Consider the following 20,060-nt stretch of genomic DNA (forward strand, 5'->3'; position numbering starts at 1 on the left):
AGCTCTAGTAGTAAGCCACTGCCCAAGGGTAATCACGAGGCAATATGGCCAAGGCTCAGCTGCCAAATAAACACTAGTGGTGGAGCCGTACATCCTCGCCAGTTAAAAAGCTCCAGGTTCTAAAGAGAGACTGGAGCCTTATGCAGCAACCATGTTTGTCACGTGGCCCAACTGTGGAACCCAGAGCAAGGACACAGGGCCCTCCCCCAGGCCCAGGCTGGAGGTCGCCATGTCCTTGCCATTACCAACAAGCCTTGAACCAGTGTGTGACCAATCTCACTCCAAGCAGCGGGGGACACACTCTGTCACCCTCAGTGGTAGGAGCGGGGTCGCAAAGAGCCAGGTCAGCCTAGACACTGTGCATTTACATCATTGTTGCTATTCAAGCCACAGCAGGCACTTCAGAAGACAAGGAAATAAAAGGGTGAAGAAGAAAAAGGCACCTGCTGCCTCGCCTACTAGCTCCCACAAAAGCACTTGAGGATTTTGGCTCGTGCAGGCCTCGGTCACCCCTTCCTTTCCCATCAGTCAGTCTGGTATGCCGTGCTGCTGTCTGTCTAGCCACAGCAGAGCACGGTGCAAGGCCCAAGTGAAGGAGCATCCCTGAGACACTCAGAATTCATGTGTAACGCTCACACCCACCTCAGAATTCACGTGCAGAGCTCACACACACCCCTAAAGAACACACTGGGGAACTCTGGCTTTAGAAGTCTAGTTAATGCAGCTCACTTTAAAAAAAATGGTCAAAGCCGGGCGCTGGTGGCTCACGCCTGTAATCCTAGCTGCTCAGGAGGCTGAGATCTGAGGATCGCGGTTCAAAGCCAGCCTGGGCAGGAGAGACCGTGAGACTCCTATCTCCAATAAACCACCAGAAAACTGGAAGTGGCGCTGTAGCTCAAGTGGTAGAGCGCTCGCCTTGAGCTGAAGAACTGAAGGACAGCGCCCAGGCCCAGAGTTCAAGCCCCACGACCGACAAAAAAAAAAAAAAAATTGTCAAAATAACATGTATACAGGCTTCAAAGCGGAGTCCTATTGGTCAGCTGACCCGCGTCATTTCCACAGCCCGCCCCGCCCACACTGCCGGAAGACCCGTCCCCCCTCAGCTCAGGTAAGGACCACTGCCATCACCCTGTGCCTGGGCCTGTTCATGTGCACACAGGCTCTCATTTCCCCAAATGCGCTCTCCTTTCCTGAGTGCTCTAGTGAACATTCCAGTGGCTCACCCCCACCCTGCCCCAACCCCAGCCCTGGGCAAAGCTCTCATTCAGGGTCCTGGGGCCACTTCTCCCCTGAGGCAGACTTCGCCTTATCTGGCAACGTCTCCTTTTTTTGGCCTTCGTGCTGTGCCACCCGAAGAAGGTGCCACAGGTGTGTAGAGAGCAGAGGCAAGGACGCTGGGGAGGTCCTCCAGGCACAGGAGGGCGGTGGATGAAGGATCTAGCGCAAAGGCCAACTGCACCCAAGATCAAGAAATCCCGCTGTAGAACGTGTCAGGCTTCCCAGATCCCACCAGGTAGAATAGACCACCTACCCTAAAACCACCCCTGGGCCGTGCACAACACTCTTAAGACCGTTAAACTGCCCTTTGCAGTGCTGGAATCAGCCCCCAGGCAGGGCCTCGCCTAAACTTCACAGTCGCTCTGCCAGAGAGCTACAAGCCCAGCCCCAGAGCTTCAGTATATTCCCAACTGTCCAACTTCCCTCACCATGAACTCCAGAACATTCTGGCTCCTCTGGGAAACGCAGTGGCTCAGGAACAGGCTCCCATCCCCCACCCTATCCCTGTCCAGGAACCATGGATCTGCCCTGCCTCTCCTCTGCCTAGCCCGGGCACCTCACCTAAGGGAAAGCCCACCCACCCTGGCTCTGTGCCTGCCTCTCGCTTAGCGCGGCGCGCCTGAGGTGCACCCAGGTCTCAGCTCTTCCTTCCGTGTCTTCCCTGAATGCTGCAACACCACCGACAGATACTCTGTGCATCCATCCTCTTCTCTGAGTAGCTGCCTGGCAACCCATCTACAGCTCGTGGAGGAAGGCCTTCTACCACTGTCAGCCCTGCACAGGGCCCTTGCCTCCACGGCCAGGAGAGTGCTCTTCTCCCCTCTGCCTCCCTCCGTGGACCCCAAGCTCTCCCCTGGCCTTCCAGCAGGGCCACTTACTCCTCATCGGTCTGCACACAGTTGTCAAGTTCAATCACGTGGCTCCCGATGAACCAGACCAGGTTGGAGAAGTAAGGAACGGCAGTCTTATCTCTGATGTAGTGCAGCATGGCCTGGTTATCCACTGGGAACATTCACAGAAAGAAAACGAGGAGGAAAAAAAATGTCAGTTTAGTTATTTACTAAAAATAACATGGGGGAAATTGAAAAAAAAAAACCAAACCAAAAAAAAAAAAAAGAACCACAATGAAAAAGCCCTCTGCTACAATCTGAATTGTCTGTCTTTCCTGGAAACCCTTGAAAATGTTTATCTTATTCATAAAACTAGAGTCATCGAGGCAGCTCTTATGCTATTCTTCAAATGAAGAAAATAAATGCGTGGGCTAAACATGGTTCGTGTGCTGGAGGTGGCGGCGCCTGTCATGCAAGTTGTCTGGTGTAAGGGTGAGCGAACAAAGCGGAAACCCGCGGTTAATAACTTACATGACACTGGGTAAGGACGGGAGTCGTCATTGGAGGAAAGGCAAAAAACAGACAACAGTTAACAGGGTTAGGAACTGGGAAGGTGAGACGGCCGCCCAGAGGGACAGACAGCCAGGGCAGGAGGCATCTAAACCAAAAGAGACAGGTTAGAAGAGAGCAAGAGAAAACAGAGGGAGGCAGAGGGCAGAAGGCAGTGAACCAACCATGCTGGGACCAGAGCCACAAACTCAAGAGGCCAGCCAGGTTGGCTGGTGGCCCAGTGAGTGAAGCCTTGTGCCCTGGGTATAAACAGGGAGTGGGGGCCCCCGACCCTAGGAGGGGCATCTGCCTCATAGCACCAGCTGACCCCTGCTGCCCTGCCTACTGCATGCCGATGGCTGAAAGCGGTTTCAAGCCAAAATCCAGACCGTCATTTGACATCTCCAAACTTTTGTTATTACTGCTAAAAGTAAACAGTTTATGTGAAAGTGAAAGGAAAGCCGAGAACAGAAAGGAGAGACTACATTTGGAGAAGCCTAAAGAGGAATCCTGGCATCTCCCAAGTTTTAAACATTAGCCATTCTTTTTCTTTTTTCCCCAAAACCATCCAAACCAATTAAAATGGGTCTGAGGGCTGGATTCAGTTTGCCACCCCTGGAAGAGCTTAACTGGAGGAGCGAGCCTCCCTTCCCCCAGTGGGGATCAACTCCATAAGCGAGATTCTGACTCATCCCAGAGACAATGGGGACCCAGCTCCACCCTGGCGAGGGCAAGGAAAAGGGCTTGGTGGGCCAGTTCCAGTCTCAGAAGCCTCAGGGCCCAGGAGCCTGGGAGGGCTTTCTGCTACAGGCAATGTCTAGGGCCCTAATGTCTCCAAAGGAGGAATTTGTCAGTGCAGGCCCTCACAGCTGGTCAGGAAATGCAATACTGCCCTCTGCTGGTCAAAGCATAAAATACCTTTATCACAGACTTTCCAATCTACCACTTAAAAGACAACTCTGCTCCATTTAGCTTTAACACGGCCACTCCCAATCCCATGCGCCCCTCAGGACATTTGATTTCTGAGTAGTCGCACAGAGCAAGACCACAGCATGCAGGGAAGGGGGGGAGGGGCAGGCTCCAGGAGAGAGCAGCAGCTACCTGGCCGGTGGCTGCAGGGATTTAGGGAGGCATGCAGCCAGGAGCTCCCTGGTCACTGGCAGAGAACTGTGCGCATGCACGAATGCACGCATGCGCACACACACACAGGCCATGGGAGTGAGGACTTGCAGCCAATCAGAAAGCAGCCAGGCAGGAAGCTTACCTTTATAGACATTCAAAGTTATGGTTCTTACAGCAATTCGAACCATGCTTTCTGGGTGATTGAAAAATTTGATGGCCTCTGTGTACAGGGCGAAGTCATTGGTGTGCTAAAACGAGAGAAGCAGCAGAAAGTTACACAGCCACGCCAGCCAGCCCCACCCCGGCGGGCTGAGACCTGTTAGAGACCACAATGAAAGGGAAGAAGGGGCCTCAGTGAGCTTCCCAGGGCCCCACATACACGGTGTCCCTAAGCCTGCCTCCACCTCTGTGAAACAGGTGCTGGTATTAAAGGAGACCAGTCCAGAGCCACCTCCTCTGAAAACACACAGCGTTACTCCCAAGTCCACTATTTACCGTACTGGGGTCTATGGGACAGGAAATACAAAAAGTGCAAACACTGTCCTGCGGCTGTCAGTGAGCACAGCCTGCCTAAGGAAAGTGTCTCATGTGGGAGCAGCATCCTCTTAGTGCAAGCTCTGCTGCCCTCTAGTGGCCAGGGCTCCACATGGCTCCAGGCTCCAGGCTCCATGCAGGGCAGGAGCATCAGGGTCCTCCAAGGACTTCCAGCCAGCGGGGTGAGGTAGGAACTAAGCAGGACGAGGCCACTTTGAGAACTAGATGTCAGGTGTGCTCCCACCAAGTGTCAACCGCTATCGTGGCTCCTGTTAAAGAGGAAAGGGAGCCCAGCTCAAACACCGAGACTCGCAGGAGCCCTCCCCCCTCCCCCCCCCAGCCTCAGAAGTAGGTTGTTCTCACCAGGACAGCCTCTGAGCAAACACTCACATCGGCCTCCTGGGCTCTGGGCATGCTTACTGAACACATACTATGTGCTAGCTACTGGACCCACGATGTTAGTTTTCAAACCACTGGTGAGAGCTTGATAAAGACCCGCTTGGACACCAGCTCTTCCCTGCCAGCGAACACAAAGCCGAGGCTCCAGTGCTGGGGACAGCTGGGGACAGCTGGCTGGACTTTACCCCAGCTCAGAAGGTGCACTTGAGACAACAGACTGACTTCAAGTGTAGGCCAGGCCACCATGGGAAGACATCTGCCACACAAAGCCCTGGGCGCTGTGCGGCGGCCTCCCGACGGCCCAGAGGCTCACCCGAGCCCGCACGGCCAGAGTCAGGGCTGGCCTGCCTGCCTGAAGACACTGGTTAAAGTGACTGTGGGTGACTTAGGAGGCTGGATCCCAGGGGACACTGTGATTTGTCCCTTGGATCACTTATCTGGTGGGGGGGGGGGGAGAAACAGAGCACTTTAACATCCTGGGAGACTGAGTCGCAATAGCCTGCCAAACCAACCCCAAATTCCAGACCCACTGAGAACAATTCTGACCGGTAGGAGGGGAAATCTGGCAAGAGACTTCTGAGGAAGTTTTTCCAAGTTAAAAACAGACACAAGAAGAAAGTGATCTCATCAGAAATTCCAGCAACTGCCTGTGAACGTGTGATGTCTGGTGCTGCCACAGCCATGCTGTGACCATGCGGGCTGAAGACATGAGGTCAGATGCAACCGCACAGTCACACAGCGGGACAGAAAACCCAGCTCCTTGATGCTATGACTGAGCCCCAGGATGACCTAGCCTTGGCCAGCTAGCACTTTTTAGTATATAAAATAAATCCGTCTACTGGACAACAACAGTCCTTGAGGACTAATAGGCATATTAGCTTACAGAAAATAGCATGCCTGGGCTGGAGGTGTGGCTCAAGTGGCTCTGAGTTCAAGGTCCAGTACTGCTGGAAAAGGACAAACAGGAAGGAGGGAGGGAGGGAGGGAGGAAGAGGGAAGTTGCGGGGAGGGGCGCGCAGCACAGCTTGTCTGCAATTTAGGCTGGGGTGGGGTCCCTGCTCTCCCATGGCACATGGCTCCCCCAACTCACTTGGGGACTTCTCCCTTTAACGTATCAAGCGCCGGCACAGCCTGAAGCTTACATGGCCATGAAATGAGGATTTACTGAATGCAAACATTTTAAGTACTCAAAGTGAAACAGCACGCACATTTTTTGTGAACAGATGCAGGACAGAATCCAACAGACGGGGCGCTGTTGTGCAGGGCTTAGCATTACCCCAGTGGGCCCCACTGGTACCCCCTTACCTCGTTGTAAAAGAAGTGGACAGTGTGGTTGTTGAGCTTCAGTGACAGTGTTTTCAGGAATGATATATAATATGCCATAATCTCCTCGTCGGAAAAGTCAAATTTATGGACAATTATTGAATTTACATAGTTATTAGACAGCAAATAATCTAGGAAAGAAGAGCAAAACCGACAGGTCAATTCACGCTGCAGGAGAGGAGCAAAGGGTGCCAGTAACAAGCAAGGGGCCTCGGGAGCGCACTAAACCTGCTAACCGAGCCAGCTCAGAAACCACCTGCTGCACATGCGCGCATGGCACTACACCGTTCAAAGGCAAGTGTTGTGAATGTCTTTCCACTGTTGGCAAAGTTTGACAAGGTGCGGGGCGGGGGGGGGGGCGGGCTGGGCAGGACAGAGGTTTTCTCACAAACCACTCTATAAAAAGCCACCCCATTTGGCACATCCGAGCGGGTGCTAGCTGTCCTCCATCGGCCGCCTGGCTACCTGACTTCCATTATTCGAGTGGTCAGCGCACACTTCACTTCTGCTGGAGTCGAGTGCGGCACGCGCCATCAGGTGAGTCCGATGGCTAGAGCGCTTCTTTCCTCATGCCATCGTGCCGGTGGGGGGCACAGGAGACAGGAGGAGGGAGTGCTGGGAAGCCTGGTGGAGCCCTGGGGTGAACTGTGGTGGCTTCCGGGCGGCCAGTGGCACAGGCGTCATGCCGGTGCTTCCGGTGCAGTCCTGCGTGTCAGGTGCACTGGGGACAGGGAACGGCCACGAGCTTCACCTGCTCCTCACAGGGACTCTTCCAGAGCCTCCAAGCGATGGCCCTGGGGGTGGCAGGGGAGGAGCCTCTGGGGGTCAGCTGGGGTCTTTCCACTGCCCCTCACCATGTGGGTCCACTGGCAGTGCAATCTCAGTCTCTCAGGCCTCTGGCATGTAGGGCACCCAGCCAGCATCTGTGTGATGGGCGCTTGCCATTGTGAGAACCTGGAAAGTCCCTACATGGCCACCGTTGGGTAGATGCGCTAGCACAGCAAGACGCCATCAGCAAACCACATCTGGAGGCTCCATGGAGGACAGCGAGATCTGAGAGGACTGGAAGCGAGGCAAATGGCAACATGGCACCCGGGAATGCTGTCCAAGCGGGATGCTACAGGAACCTGACTTTCTGCACTTTATTGTTTTAAAATAAAAGCAGTTTTCTTCTATGATCAGAAAGTAAATATACAAACAAGCCAGATGCCAAAGGCTTGTGCCTGGAATCCTAGCTACGTGGAGAGCTGTGGTCGGGAGGACTGTGGTTTGAAGCCAGCCCGGGAATGCAGCAAGGCAGATCCCTCCTCAACCAATTGCTTGTTGTTGTTGTTGTTGTTGTATCTTTATTTGGTTTTGAGATAAGTAACTAAACATTGTCAGAAGGACAAAGAAAGTCACTTCCTATTAATAAAGGGAAACTCCATGGAGTAGAGATATCAGGCCTTCACATACACACACACCAAATGCTGGCCAACTTAAGTTCACTTAAACAAATACTTCTGGACTTACAAGCACTCAAAGACCCCAGGATGATAACAGTGGGAGACATTAGTACCCCACTCTGACCAACAGAAAATTCAAGAATTAAATGACACCATAGAGCAAACGGACTTAGCAGACACCCACAGAGTATTATTTAATCCAGCAGCTGCAAAGCACACATGGAATCTTCTCCAAAATAGAACCTATTTTAGGACTCAAAGCAAATCTTAGCTAAAATAAGAAAATTGAGCCAGGCATAGGTGGCTTGTGCCAGTAATCCTAGCTACTCAAGGAGGTTGAGATCTGAGGATCAAGGCTCAAAGCCAGCCCAGGCAGCAAAGTCTGTGAGACTCTTATCTCCAAATATACACCAAAAAGCCACAATTGCTGCTGTACTCAAAGTAGCAGAACACTAGCCTTGAACACAAAGCTCAGGGACAGCACCCAGGACCTGAGTTCAAGTACCCAGACTAGCATTTTTTTAAAAAATTGAAAAAACTCCCTATATTCTATCAGACCATAGGGAGAAACATTGTAAAGTATCTATTTACATATTGTAAAATACCAAGCCATTAAAGAAATAAAGGGGGAAATTAAAATGTTCCTAGAAGCTAAAAAAAAAATAAAAGTACAACCTGGCAAGGTGGAGGCCTTGAGTTCTAATTCCAGCACTAGGAAGGAAGGAGGGAAGGAAGGGAGGGAGGGAAGGAGGGAGGGAGGGTAGGCTACCAGACATAAGACTTGAGTCTCCAGGCTCCGGCTCTCTCCCGCAGCCCCTGTCTGCCCCAGCTGCTCCTGTCAGCTGTCTGAGTCAGCACCGCTCTGGTCTGAGTCCTGGGCCCATGCCACAAGCTGGGTCTTCCCCTCTCAAGTCAGAAACCGCACTAGTTTCATATCCAGTGAAACTGAAGCTGGTAACAAGGGAAACCACGTCGGGAACCATGAATCAGCGCACATTTGTCAACCGGCGGTTATGGGAAGCATGAGGATATCTGCAGGACAGCAGCTCCACCTAGCGGCCACTGCTGTGAGCCACAGGCCGTGGCTCTCCTGCAGGAGAAGGGCCAGTGTTTATCTTCCACCCACCAGGCACTTTCTTCCACCCTGTCCCCAGGATAGGGCCTGCCTCTGAGAGGGACACTCATCCTCTTCCTAGAAAGCTGCACCTGGGCTTGGTGTGGCCATCTCGGGCCATTTGGGGAACACCAGGAGCTAAGCCAGGATGCTCGCCCTCAGCACTGATGGGGCTGGTGAGCACTGTCCTGGGCAGATGACATGGGCATTGTAGGAGGCTGAGCAGCACCCCTCTCCACCCGTGACAAGCTCCCCCCTCACCCCAGTGGACCACTGAGCTGCTATCCTGGGCTGACACCCTCACATGCTCTGGCCTCATTTGAGCTCACAACACAAACTGCTCCTGGCTCTAGATGCGCTCACAACCAGCTGGGCTTAGAGAGGGCAGGTACTGACCTCAGAGGCTCACACTCCTTTGGCTGGGCAGCAGAAATAAAGCTAGAGGGCTGGGGGAAAGCTTTAGCTCTAAAAACCCCTCTGCTACCTGTGCCCTGGGTAGATTCATCAGAGGCTGACTTTTTCTTTCTGTGGCAACACTGGGATTTGAACTCAGGTCCTAGGTGCTGTCCCTTAGCATTTTCTGTTCAAGGCTGGTGCTCTACATTTGAGCCATAGCTCCACAGCTCCCATTCATGAGATAAGGGTCTCAGGGACTTTCCTACCCAAGCTGGCTTCAAAGAGCAATCCTCAGATCTCAGCCTCTTGAGTAGATAGGTTGCAAGAGTGAGCCACTAATGCCTGGCTGTTTCTTTCATATGCACCCTGAAGAAGGAAGGCAGACACTCGAAAATCGCTCAACAGAGGGGACACTGCCAGCCTCTAAGTGTCCCAACACACAGAGATAAAAGTTACAGTTACAGTCTGAACTATGTCTCCAACAAACATGTATGCCCAGTGCTCACCCCCAGGGGGGGCTGCATTTGGAGATGGGGGCTTGGGGTGGTAACTAAGGCCCAATGGGGTTGTAAAGGCAGGTGCTAATCTGATGAAAGTGATGTCCCCACAAGAGGAAGAGAAGCGGCAGATTGGACTGACTGCTGCCATCACACACAGAGGAAGGAAGGGCTGCAGGTGGGAAGGGGGCTGCTGTGGTCCCAGGGGCCCCAGCAATCATGGGCTAGCACTGTAATCCCCCTTTCTGTGGCAGCTGGGAGGTGGGCCCAGGGGCGGTGTCTGGTGATGCGTGCAGCTGCATAAGGGGATGAACCAGTGTTCTCTCTTTCCATGAGCCTCTGGCCCTGGAGTTGGAGTAATGCAAGGCCTCTCCAAATGTGGCTCCCCAACCTTGAACTTCTCAGACTTCAACAACATGAGCCAACATAAACCTCTTTCCTTTAAAAATTATCCAGCCTCGGGTACTTTGCTATAGCGACCGAAAACAGACCAGAGTAGTAGCTGTGTACAAGCCAGTTAAGAGTTCTCACCAGAAACCAGCTGTGAAATGGAAAACAAACTGCTCTTGTTCAGCCACTCTGCTATCTCATTAGGGCAGCCAAACCAAGCCCCGTGTGCAGTAAACACAGCACAAGGCTGCACCATACTATGCCCTGCTGACACCCCAGACAGCGGAGGCCGACATGGCCAACGTCAAACATTATGCTTACACAGTGAGGTCTCGTGACTGATGTTCTCGAACAGGATGTTCAAGGTCTGCAGCAGCTGCACACACACATAGCGGCCTGACTTCTGCCTCAGGATGTTGAGGAAGAAAACGAACATGTTCTTCTCCAGGAAGAAGCTGGGGAGAGAGCAGGAAAGGGTCCGTGGGTGGCTGACCCAGGAGCACGGGCGGACATGTCACACAGTGTACTTGCATGCCCGGGCAGCCAACACCCAGTTCCCACGATGCCACTAGGCATCTGAGCACTCTTCCCACCAGGGGACATTTCTTCCTGGTGCCCAGCCAGCAGGCGGTGAGTGGGCTCTTCCCATCTTTAGGACTAAGGGGCCACACAGTGGGCAGCCCATGCTCACACACTGCCATCAGACAGGTTCCCGCCACCCCCTCACTGAGCTCTAGTCGCCCTATGGGAGGCTGGTTGCGGTGTCTGGCCTTTGCGGTCCCCCAGGCAGGTGGCTCGCTGTCCTCATTTGCTATCATCCCTGAATGGCCTGCTCTGGGTCAGGCACTACACAGAGGACTTTTGCTCTGTTCTTTAAAGAGGTGGAGACCAAGGCTCAGGCAGACAAAGAGCCTCCAGGTTTGGACACTGGTGAAGCTGCTCCTTCATCACTTACCAGTCAGATGACCTTGAGCAAACCTGGGGGGGCCTCCACCCGAGGCAAAGTATAGACTATCCCCTCGAAGCTCAGCATGGAGCCAGGCCCTCAGTAAGCCTGCTTGTGTGTGTGTGAGAACTGTTGGCTCTGTGGGTGGTCTCGGCCAGGGGCAGGGCCTTCCTGTCCATCTACAAGCTCACCACACAGGGTGCTTCTTCTGCCTTTGGGAGATCCTTGGACACTACCTGGAAAATTACCCGACACTCCTTCCTTCCCGTCACTCCTCACTGTTGGCTGGCCTCTACGGAGGTTCAAGGACGGCCATGGAGCAAGATACTCAGGCAGGACCAAATGAGCGTCAAGTCCGCATGGTGAGGGGTGACTCACGGTGCGCACTTGGCAAAGCACTGAAAGGAAGAAGTGGGACCGGAGAGCTGCGGCACCGAAGCTCTTACTCGAATACTGAGCTGTCATTCTGGTCTCCCCAGATCAGGATCTCGGTGATGGATCGGATGGTCTCCACCAGCAGGTTCCGGTTCTGCTCTGTGACAGTGGTGTTTTTGGTCAACACGTGGTACAGGTACCTGGGAGCGAGGGAAGGAGCGAGGTTAGGCTGGTGAGAAAGCGGGCCCATGGCCAGCAGCTGCACTTGGGAGACAGCACGTTTCAGACACATCTCACCACTCAATGAAAATAATGGCTGACTCCTAAGGGGACAGGAACTTCACCACAGCTTTGACAACAGCTCCCCAGCCACCTTCCTCACAGGAGCCCAGTGGGAGATCACTCTCACACGCACGCACGCACGCACACCTCGAGATCTGAGGCCGACAGAGACACGTGGCTCAGTGCTTAGTGCCTGACCCAGGACCTGCAGCCAGGTTGATGCGGTGATCCACACACCGGGTCACAGCTTAGGGAGGGTGTGTCCCAAAGCCAGTGGTTAGGGATCCTGTGTGACAAAATTGCCCTTGGAATGCCCATTAACCCCCTGCAGGGCAGGGTGCCACTGGAACTAGGGCTCAACTGAAGCTGCTGGTCCACAGGCCAGGGGCAGAGATCTTATGTGTTGAGCACAGACTATTAAGTTCACAAAGTCAAAGACCACATACTAGGTCCTCTGTCCACACCAATAGGCCCAGAAGCCAGCTGAGGAGGCAGACAGACACGTGAAGTCCAGACTTCTAGCCTCTCTGCTGGCAGCAGGGAGGCCAGAAGAACCAGAACCACTACAGCTAGGCCTGGGCAATGTGGAGCCCAGGGGCTGCCACCTGCATGGGTTTTAGGATAGTTCAGGGGCGGGGGAGGAAGGCAGGGGGGCAGATCCAGGCCATGTCATCTGCCAAACGGCCTCAGACTGGAGAAGGAAAAGCAGACTCAAGGGGAAGTAACTGGGTTAGTCACCTGGCCTCCTCCAGTTGTGGGAGGGGCAGATGAGAGGAGGGAAGGAAAGATTAGTTAGGACTAGTCCATCTAGAGTTTTCCATGAACAGCAGGATCTAAGAGGTGGAATCTTGCGAATGGAGCAATAAGGAACAAGGACAAGGCTGCTTGTGGGGAGCCTGGGATTTGTGGATCATTAAAGTGCTGCTATCTGTTACATCTTAAAGATTCAGTATAATCAAGCACTGAATTAATTTTCTTAGAAACTACATGCACTTTTTTTGGGGGGGGGTCCAGTCATGGGGCCTGAACTCTAGGCCTGGGCGCTGTCCCTCAGCTCTTCAGCTCAAGGCTAGCGCTCTACCACTTGAGCCACAGCGCCACTTCCGGCATTTTTTCTTTTTGCTTATGTGGTGCTGAGGAATCAAACCCAGGGCCTCAGGCATGCAAGGCAAGCGCTCTACCACTGAGCCACCTTCCCAGCCCCACTACATGCACTTTTTAGTACCCAGTAAGAAGTACTGCCCTCCAAAAGCAGTAACTCTCCCCACTGTTGAGAAGAGGAAGACATCATCCATAAGCTACAGCTCACCCAGGAGGCCGCCTGGATGCAGAACGGGGAGCTTAAGATCTTTAAAGTCTGACTTCGATTGCCTGGGCTTTCTGCCCAGTGATTTCTATCCAGAATATACTTCGTTACTTACTTATTTCTGAAGTACTGGGGTTTGAACTTAGGCCTCACCCTTGCTAGGCAGGCACTTTTCTCATGAACCACACATACTCCTAGCCCTTCCGGCTTTTAAAATTTCAGGTAGGGTCTCTTTTGCCCTGGATCTTTCTCACATGATCTTTCTACCTGTAGCTTCTTGCAAAGCTAGGATGATAGGAGTTAAACCACCATGCCTGACTTATTGGTTGAGATGGCATCTTGCTACTTTTTTTCCACAGGCTGGCCTCAAACTGCAATCTCCTGATCTCTATCTCCCAAATAGCTAAGGTTATAGGCAGGAGCCGTTCACACGGCTTATATTCTTTGTGTAATACGGCCAAGCAGCAAACTCTTATTCCTATGGCAAAGCCCGCCTCAGGCTTCACCTCTTGGTGAAGCCTTCCCTGTAGAGGGCTTCCTCATCCCTGCCCTCCTTAACCCCTCACCGGCACCTCCACACTCGGGTGCCTTCACTACTGCACAGACCTCCCAGAGTCACGGAGACCTGCCTCTCTCATGAGACTCATGTCTCAAAGCAAGAATATCTTCCTGATTCTGGTGACACTAATATACTCCTCAATATCTGGGACAGAGCAGGTGCTCGGGAAATGCTGTGGGGGCAGGCACAGCTGCCTGGGACCTAAGTAGATCGCAATATACAAGACTGAACACAACCGAGGTCCAGATGCTAGACACGGAGAGTGACAGTACAGACCCGCTGAGACGCTCAGCCGGGCAGTCAGCAGCCTCCACCCCTGGCTCTGCCCTTTCCTCACTGTGGCCCTGCACAGGGCTTTACCACAGCCCCCTGCAGGCAGGGGTCACCACTGGGGCCTGGTCACCACTGAGCTGCAGCCAGCCAGTGATGAGCATAGCTGCACTGCAGGGCTGCCTGCCATTACTATTCTGCCTCACTTGCTGTAGTGACAGTCCAGGGCTCAGGGAGGCTGGTAGGGCAGTTGCAAGCTGGAGAAGGAGGGCCTCACACTGTGCAGGGAGGTGCAGAGAGAGAACCTGGGCTGGGAAGTGCAAAGACTGTGGAGTGGGTGGGTTAATTGCAGACTGTGGTCCAAGCGTGCCCGGGCCCTGCCCATCTCTGTCACCACCTGGGAAATTCTTGAATCAGCTACTTCTACCTCTATGCACCTCAGCTCTCTCGCCTAAAAATGGGGTCAGCAGTAGCACAGAGCTGTCATGGTGTCAGGTAAAGAGCCAGATATGCAGGTAGATGCTACTCTGTGTGACCTGGTACCACTCACGCGATGGCAATTGCTTTCATTAATAATTCTCAACGGGAAAAGAAAACCTGGAAACTACAGAACCCTTTATAAGAAGACAAAGGGCAGAACAGCAGTCCAGCAGGAAGATTCTGGGAGCTTGCGTGAGCCTGGCACTGGATGAGGACGTCATAAAACCTTGGGGTGTGCCACTGTTACCACGATAGCACCTGAGACTGAGGGATTCTGCGGCTGATTGCTGTGTGTGCCAGACGATACAGGTCACAATTTCTATTTTTCTGCTTGGAGCGCTGGCTGGCCAGCCCTGTTCACTGAGGGCCTTCATTTCTCTCATGCACTCCAGTGGCACCCTGCCGGCCATCAGGTGATGACATAAGTCCTTCCGCTGCTCTAGCTGCACCGATCTGTCGCTGCATCATGTGAATGGCATACCAGCTGTTCACCACACTGGCTGCAGCTGCATAAGAAGTGCTGCCACTTGCCACGGGTCATGGATGCCCCCCAGCTTCTTTCCTTCTACCTTTTCAATATTATCTTTCCCTTTCTCCATGCTTTGCATTCCCGTGGATATACACGCTGACACTGAACTCGGGGCCTCATGCTCTTGTTCAGCTTTGTTATTCAAGGCTGGTGCTCTACCACTTTAGCCTCCCCTCCACTTTCAGCTTTTTTGCTAGTTAACTGGAGGTAAGAGTCTCTGGGATTTGTCTGCTTGGCTGGTTTGGAACCTCAATCCCCAGATCTCAGTCTCTTGAGTAGCTACGATCGTGGGCATGAGCCACCGGTACCTGGGTCTCTCTCTGTTTTAAAATCACCTTGTCAGTGCCCACAGAAATACCTGTACGATTGCCTTTGACACTGGCCTTGATCTCCAACTAAATTTGAACAACTGCCTCCACAGTGCTGCGGCATGAAGCGTCTACAGCACCCCTGCCCCTTATGCAGCCCTAGGTAAATGGAGGCTCCTTACTGCAGATATAAATGGTATCAGCAGGCACAACCTCCCACGAGTCTGCTGCTGGAATGCAACAGGGTGCTGGATGTCAAACCTAAAGCCCTATGGTGTCATACTGTGCCTCGCTTGTCCTGGTCCCCACAATGTTCACACAGGACTTTAGGAAGAGACCCTGGACACAAGCTTGCAGGAACTGGGAAAGAGCCAGATGGATTCAGATTCAATATTTTAACACTGTATCTCATTCCAGAGCTTTGAGAGATCAAGTAACTGAATCAGCTGGGAGATCTAAACAGGTTAATGACTTTCTGCATCGAAATGCACTACTCGTTTCAGGGGCAGTGAAAACTTTTGACAGCAAAGAGAGAAACGGTGGCTGCCAGCTGTGCGGCTGAGACCGTTCTTGGCTGAGGGTGCTTACACAGCTGGGCTTGTGTTCTGCTTCCCTGCAGAGAGGCTGATCTAAGCCTCCATGCCCACGTACCAACTTGGGGTCATGCTGTAGGTGCACAAGTGTCTCAAGAATCTTTCCCAGTCAAAGACGTGACAGACCCAGAGACTGAGTTCCTGGTGGGGGCTCACCCTGCCAAGAGCCAAGCTAAATGTCCTAGAGTCTGGGGGTGTGAAAATGTCTGGGCAGCTAGGCTGGGAAGGCTGAGGTACCTGCGTGAAGCCAGTCTAACCTCTTCCTAGAACCGGTCTACTATAGAAGATGCATAACAGTGGTATAAACAACACTTGGCTTGACTCAGTATTTACTGTAATGAGTGCTTCCGACACGAGAAAACCACACAGGCAAACAACAAGCCAAAAAGCCGGCAAAACACTCAGAGGGTCATGAGGGAAGTCTTTCCACTGGCCCGTACCCCACTGCTTTGGAAGAGCCAACAGCAGCTCTGCAGACAGGGGGGCCCTGCTACCAAACCTTGTGCGTTAGCCAGCCTCACGGACAGGGGAGCTGCAGTTTGTCGTGCCTGGAGACCGAAAATACAACCTTTTGCCAACATGCAACCAGCACCCTGGAGATTCATCACCAAGGATGGGGACATAAACAGGTCCCCCCTCCCCCAACCCTGCTTCCTCCGGGGCCTCCCTACTCACAAGCTAAAGCGGGCTAGCCAAAGCAGCCTGCACCCTGATGGCACCCTATGGAAATCATTTCAGAGGAGATAGTAGGTCCCCTGCCTGTCTCCAGGGTCTGGAGCATGGCTGCAGGCTTTCTAAGAGGCCTCTCAGGATGTTCCCTCTGGGGTTCATCAAACGCCTGCACATGCTGACTGAGCCAGAAGGGAAGCGACAGGAGGCTGGGGGCCTAGCATGCCACCTTCCTTCATTCATCTCCAAATAACAATGGCTTGGGCCTGGGAGAGAGGTGATTGGGCAGAGTCCCTTGAGACAGTCTCCAGGATGTCCCACTCCGAGGCCAGCCTGTGGCCAGCAGGACCAGGAAGGGCTCCGTGCGGGGAGGCTTAGATTAGGCAAAGGTGCTTCTGGTGACTCATCCTCCCTCCACACCCCCAAGATGTCAAACCAGGACTGCAAGTGGGACTGGGACTGGAGTGCACATGGAGGCGTAGAGAATGCTAAGCTCCTGCAGATGTGGGGACCAGCAGGAACAGTGCCAGGCTGGGCAGCCGAGTAAGCTGCATGTCTCCCTGCCCTCAGTGTACGTTCATACCTGGAAAGACTAAGATGATTTCTGATGGCTTACGACAAGCCTGAGAACGGGGTGGCTGCCTGCAGCTGGAAGTCAAGATGAAGGACAGGAGGAAGCCTGAGCACCTGCAGGAGCCAGTGGCTGGTCCTGGAGAAGCAGACAGTTTACAATAATGTATCCATGGAGTGAGAAACATGGATGCGAGACTCCAGTTGACATGATTGACACCGGCGGGGTGATTTATTTTAAAGGACAGAGCCAGGTCTCTGGATGGGCAGGAAAGAGAGAGCGGAGCTCAGGTGCAGACAGCAAAAGTGCATGCAGGTGGGCAAGGGAGGCAGAGAGGACCATGAAGGTAGATCACAGGAGGAGGCCGCAACAATCCAGCCTGGACCTCCTCGCCCCTTCTCCCGAGTGCAGAGGACCTCAGAGCTCTCTCGTTAAAAGCCCTCAATGGCTTAGACATGTCGCACAGCTTAGACATGACATAGAGGGTGTCTGGGGCCCTTGGATGAGCTAGGAAATGAGTCTGCAGTGTAGCACCCCTCACTCTCAGAGCCAAGCGCTGGATGCACCAAAGCAGGACAGCATGGCCTGTGGCTGCGTGCCCCGCTTCTTTGGTCGCAGCCGCTCTCCCCACTGCACCCACCCCTGGCTCCCATCCTCTGTCCACTAGCATGGTGGGGAAAGAGTGCACGAGGACAGCTGCGACAATGCAACCAACACCCATGTGCCTGGCCACCGGCACGCCCTAGGGTCGTCATTTGCTCTGGAGGTGCCATTTCTGGGCTCGTGCCAATATTCAGAAAGGAGCTCTCTTTTTCCCAGGCACTACTGAGCCTGGAGCCTCCTGGGAAAGGCACCAAGGAGAAGGGGACTGAAGAGAAGGGCACTGAGGAGGAACCAAGGGCTGAGAGTGGAAAGAGTGCCTGATAGCTACAGCAAAACACCCAACCTCCACCAGGGGGCAGGAGCTGAGCCATCCCCTCACCTAAGACACTAGAGGGGAGCAAGCAGAGTGGCCGCCACAACCCAGCAGGCAACTTCTCCCAGTTTGTGGATTCGCAGTCCGCTGCCAACAGTACATCGCAGCAATCAAAGGTCACCCTAGCAGAGGTCTGCCTGGTGCTAGGCTCCTGTCAGTTAATGCCATGGCCTCACCTCCAAATAACCTCTTGTCTATTTCAACCTGCCTCAATGAAATCACTAATCCAGCTTGGTAGGCAAAGACCCCAGGCACACAGTTTTCTTTGTGTTTTTTTTTAGCATAAGTAAACTAACTCCCGTGTAGAAGGAAAATTGAAAACACCAACCAACACACACACACAAAAACTCTAAATTGTTTCTCCCATTCTGTACCCAAATGTATTCAGAACTGTCAGTTGTCACTGGAAGGTGACTAGCTTACTCAAGACTGCTGATTTTACACTGAAAGTCCTGAGCAGCTCATGAGTGGGCCAAAGCCCCATCTACCTCCAGACTCATCCTCACAGCTACCAGCTCCCACCTCAACATGCCACAAACTCTGTGACGCCCTCCCACATCTGGCTGTGCCACGTGGGGCCTCCTACCCATCCTAGAGGCCTCTGCTCCAGACAGCTCTCAGAAGGAATGCCACAGAACCCCAGGTCTCCTGCTGCGCCAGCACATGACACATTGTAGTCACTGGCTTTCTGGCTGTCTCCCCTCACCAGCCTGCAGATGCCCTTAGGGAATGAGCTGTTCTGTACCCAAGATGTTTACTGTCATGGCCAGATGACTCGTAGCATGACGCTGGGGTGACACTGGCTACACATGGCACCCTGAGATCTTTTAGCCCCGTGCCACAAATGGCCAGGCTCCTCAGGCTGGATTACAGGTGAATGCATCAGCCTGATCCAGAGTAGGCAGCTCACTTCCCCAGACTTCAGGAATGAACCTGCAGAGGAACTACAGGCCCCGCCATTCCTGGGTGCGCACTGGCTGGCCAGCAGGGGTGTTCCACAAGCGCTGAGACTCAGCTGACTGGAAAGTTCCCCACACTGGGCAAGTTTCATTCAGAGGCAATGTGACAAGTACCAGCTCTGGAATCAAGTCCTGCCTCTGACACTACTTAGCTGGTGTGTCACCTTCAGGCAAGTGACGTCAGCTTCCTGGACCTTCGTTTCCACCTTTATAAAATGGGAACAATAATGGACCCCACAATTCACAGACATGTGAGGACTAAAGGAAATCAACACACAGATGCCCTTAGCAAGACAGACCAAAGCACCGACGACACAGTAAAGGAATCTAGAGGGCTGGAGATGGGCAGAGTTAGGTGAGAGGCTGCAGGTCAGGAATGCTGGCTCCAAGCCCACGCTCTGGCCAACCCACCCTCGCCAGCCCAGGCCCTTCCACCCACTGGGTAAATTCCTGAAATCCTTCAGCCACTCCCTGCTCCCCTGCCTCCCTGCTAACCTCCATCCTTGCCTCTTGCTTCATTTCTCAAAACCACCCTGCTCTCAACTCTTTGGCACCCACAAGCATGTTCGAAAGAACACAGCCCTCCAACCCCCCAGCCCTCAGGTTAAAATGTGACCACCCCCAACTACTTCCCTCTCACCCATCCTTTCCACAGACCCAGTTTCCTTTCAATAGTTTCTCTACCCACCCCTTCTTTAACTTCCCTTAGAAACTTGTGGTATAGAGCCCGGCGCCGGTGGCCCACACCTGTCACCCTAGCTACTCAGGAGGCTGAGATCTGAGGATCATGGTTCAAAGCCAGCCCAGGCAGGAAAGTCGGTGAGACTCTTACCTCCAATAAAACACTCAGAAAACCAGAAGTGGCACTGTGGCTCAAGTGGTAGAGCGCTAGCCTTGAGCCTGAAGAGCTGAGGGACAGTGCCCAGGCCCAGAGGTCAAGCCCCATGACCAACTAACCAACCAACAAACAAACAAACTGTGGTGTTTCTTTTTATTTTCTTTCTCTGTCATACTGGAATTTGAACTAATATGGCCTTGTGCCAGCTAGGTGCATACTCTACCACCTGAGCCACACCTCCAGCCTGTTTCACTGGGTCTTGTCATCTTTAACTAGGACTAGGTTTGGACTGCAAACTACTTACCTATGCCTCCCTCATGACTGGGATTACAGATAGAAACCACCATGCCCAGCTTGTTTCTTGAGCTAGAGTCCCATTAACTTTTGTGTGTCTGGGCTGCCCTCAAACCAAGATCCTTCTGTCCCTGCCTCTCCCATAGCTGGGAATAAAGGTAGGAGCTACTGTACTGGGCCTGCCTGTTTCTTACTATCAAAAGCTTGCCTACTCCTCCCTTTGGCACC

The 20,060-nt window shown here is 53.1% G+C and overlaps 1 protein-coding gene across 1 annotated transcript in view; it reads right to left on the reverse strand.

Moving 5' to 3' along the window:
• The window catches only part of Clec16a (C-type lectin domain family 16, member A), a 133,744-nt gene extending 119,965 nt beyond the window's left edge, over positions 1 to 13,779 (reverse strand). Inside the window, exons 1-6 of the mRNA XM_013011211.1 lie at positions 13,706 to 13,779; positions 11,270 to 11,398; positions 10,199 to 10,332; positions 6,018 to 6,166; positions 3,922 to 4,027; positions 2,157 to 2,280 (exon numbers count right to left, since the gene is read on the reverse strand). Of these exons, the coding sequence (XP_012866665.1) occupies positions 2,157 to 2,280; positions 3,922 to 4,027; positions 6,018 to 6,166; positions 10,199 to 10,332; positions 11,270 to 11,398; positions 13,706 to 13,779 (716 nt within the window). The remainder of the gene's footprint in view (positions 1 to 2,156; positions 2,281 to 3,921; positions 4,028 to 6,017; positions 6,167 to 10,198; positions 10,333 to 11,269; positions 11,399 to 13,705) is intronic.
• Positions 13,780 to 20,060: the final 6,281 nt, after the last annotated feature.

Source organism: Dipodomys ordii, unplaced genomic scaffold, assembly GCF_000151885.1.
Source record: "Dipodomys ordii isolate 6190 unplaced genomic scaffold, Dord_2.0 Scaffold14, whole genome shotgun sequence".
NCBI classification, from domain to species: domain Eukaryota; kingdom Metazoa; phylum Chordata; class Mammalia; order Rodentia; family Heteromyidae; genus Dipodomys; species Dipodomys ordii.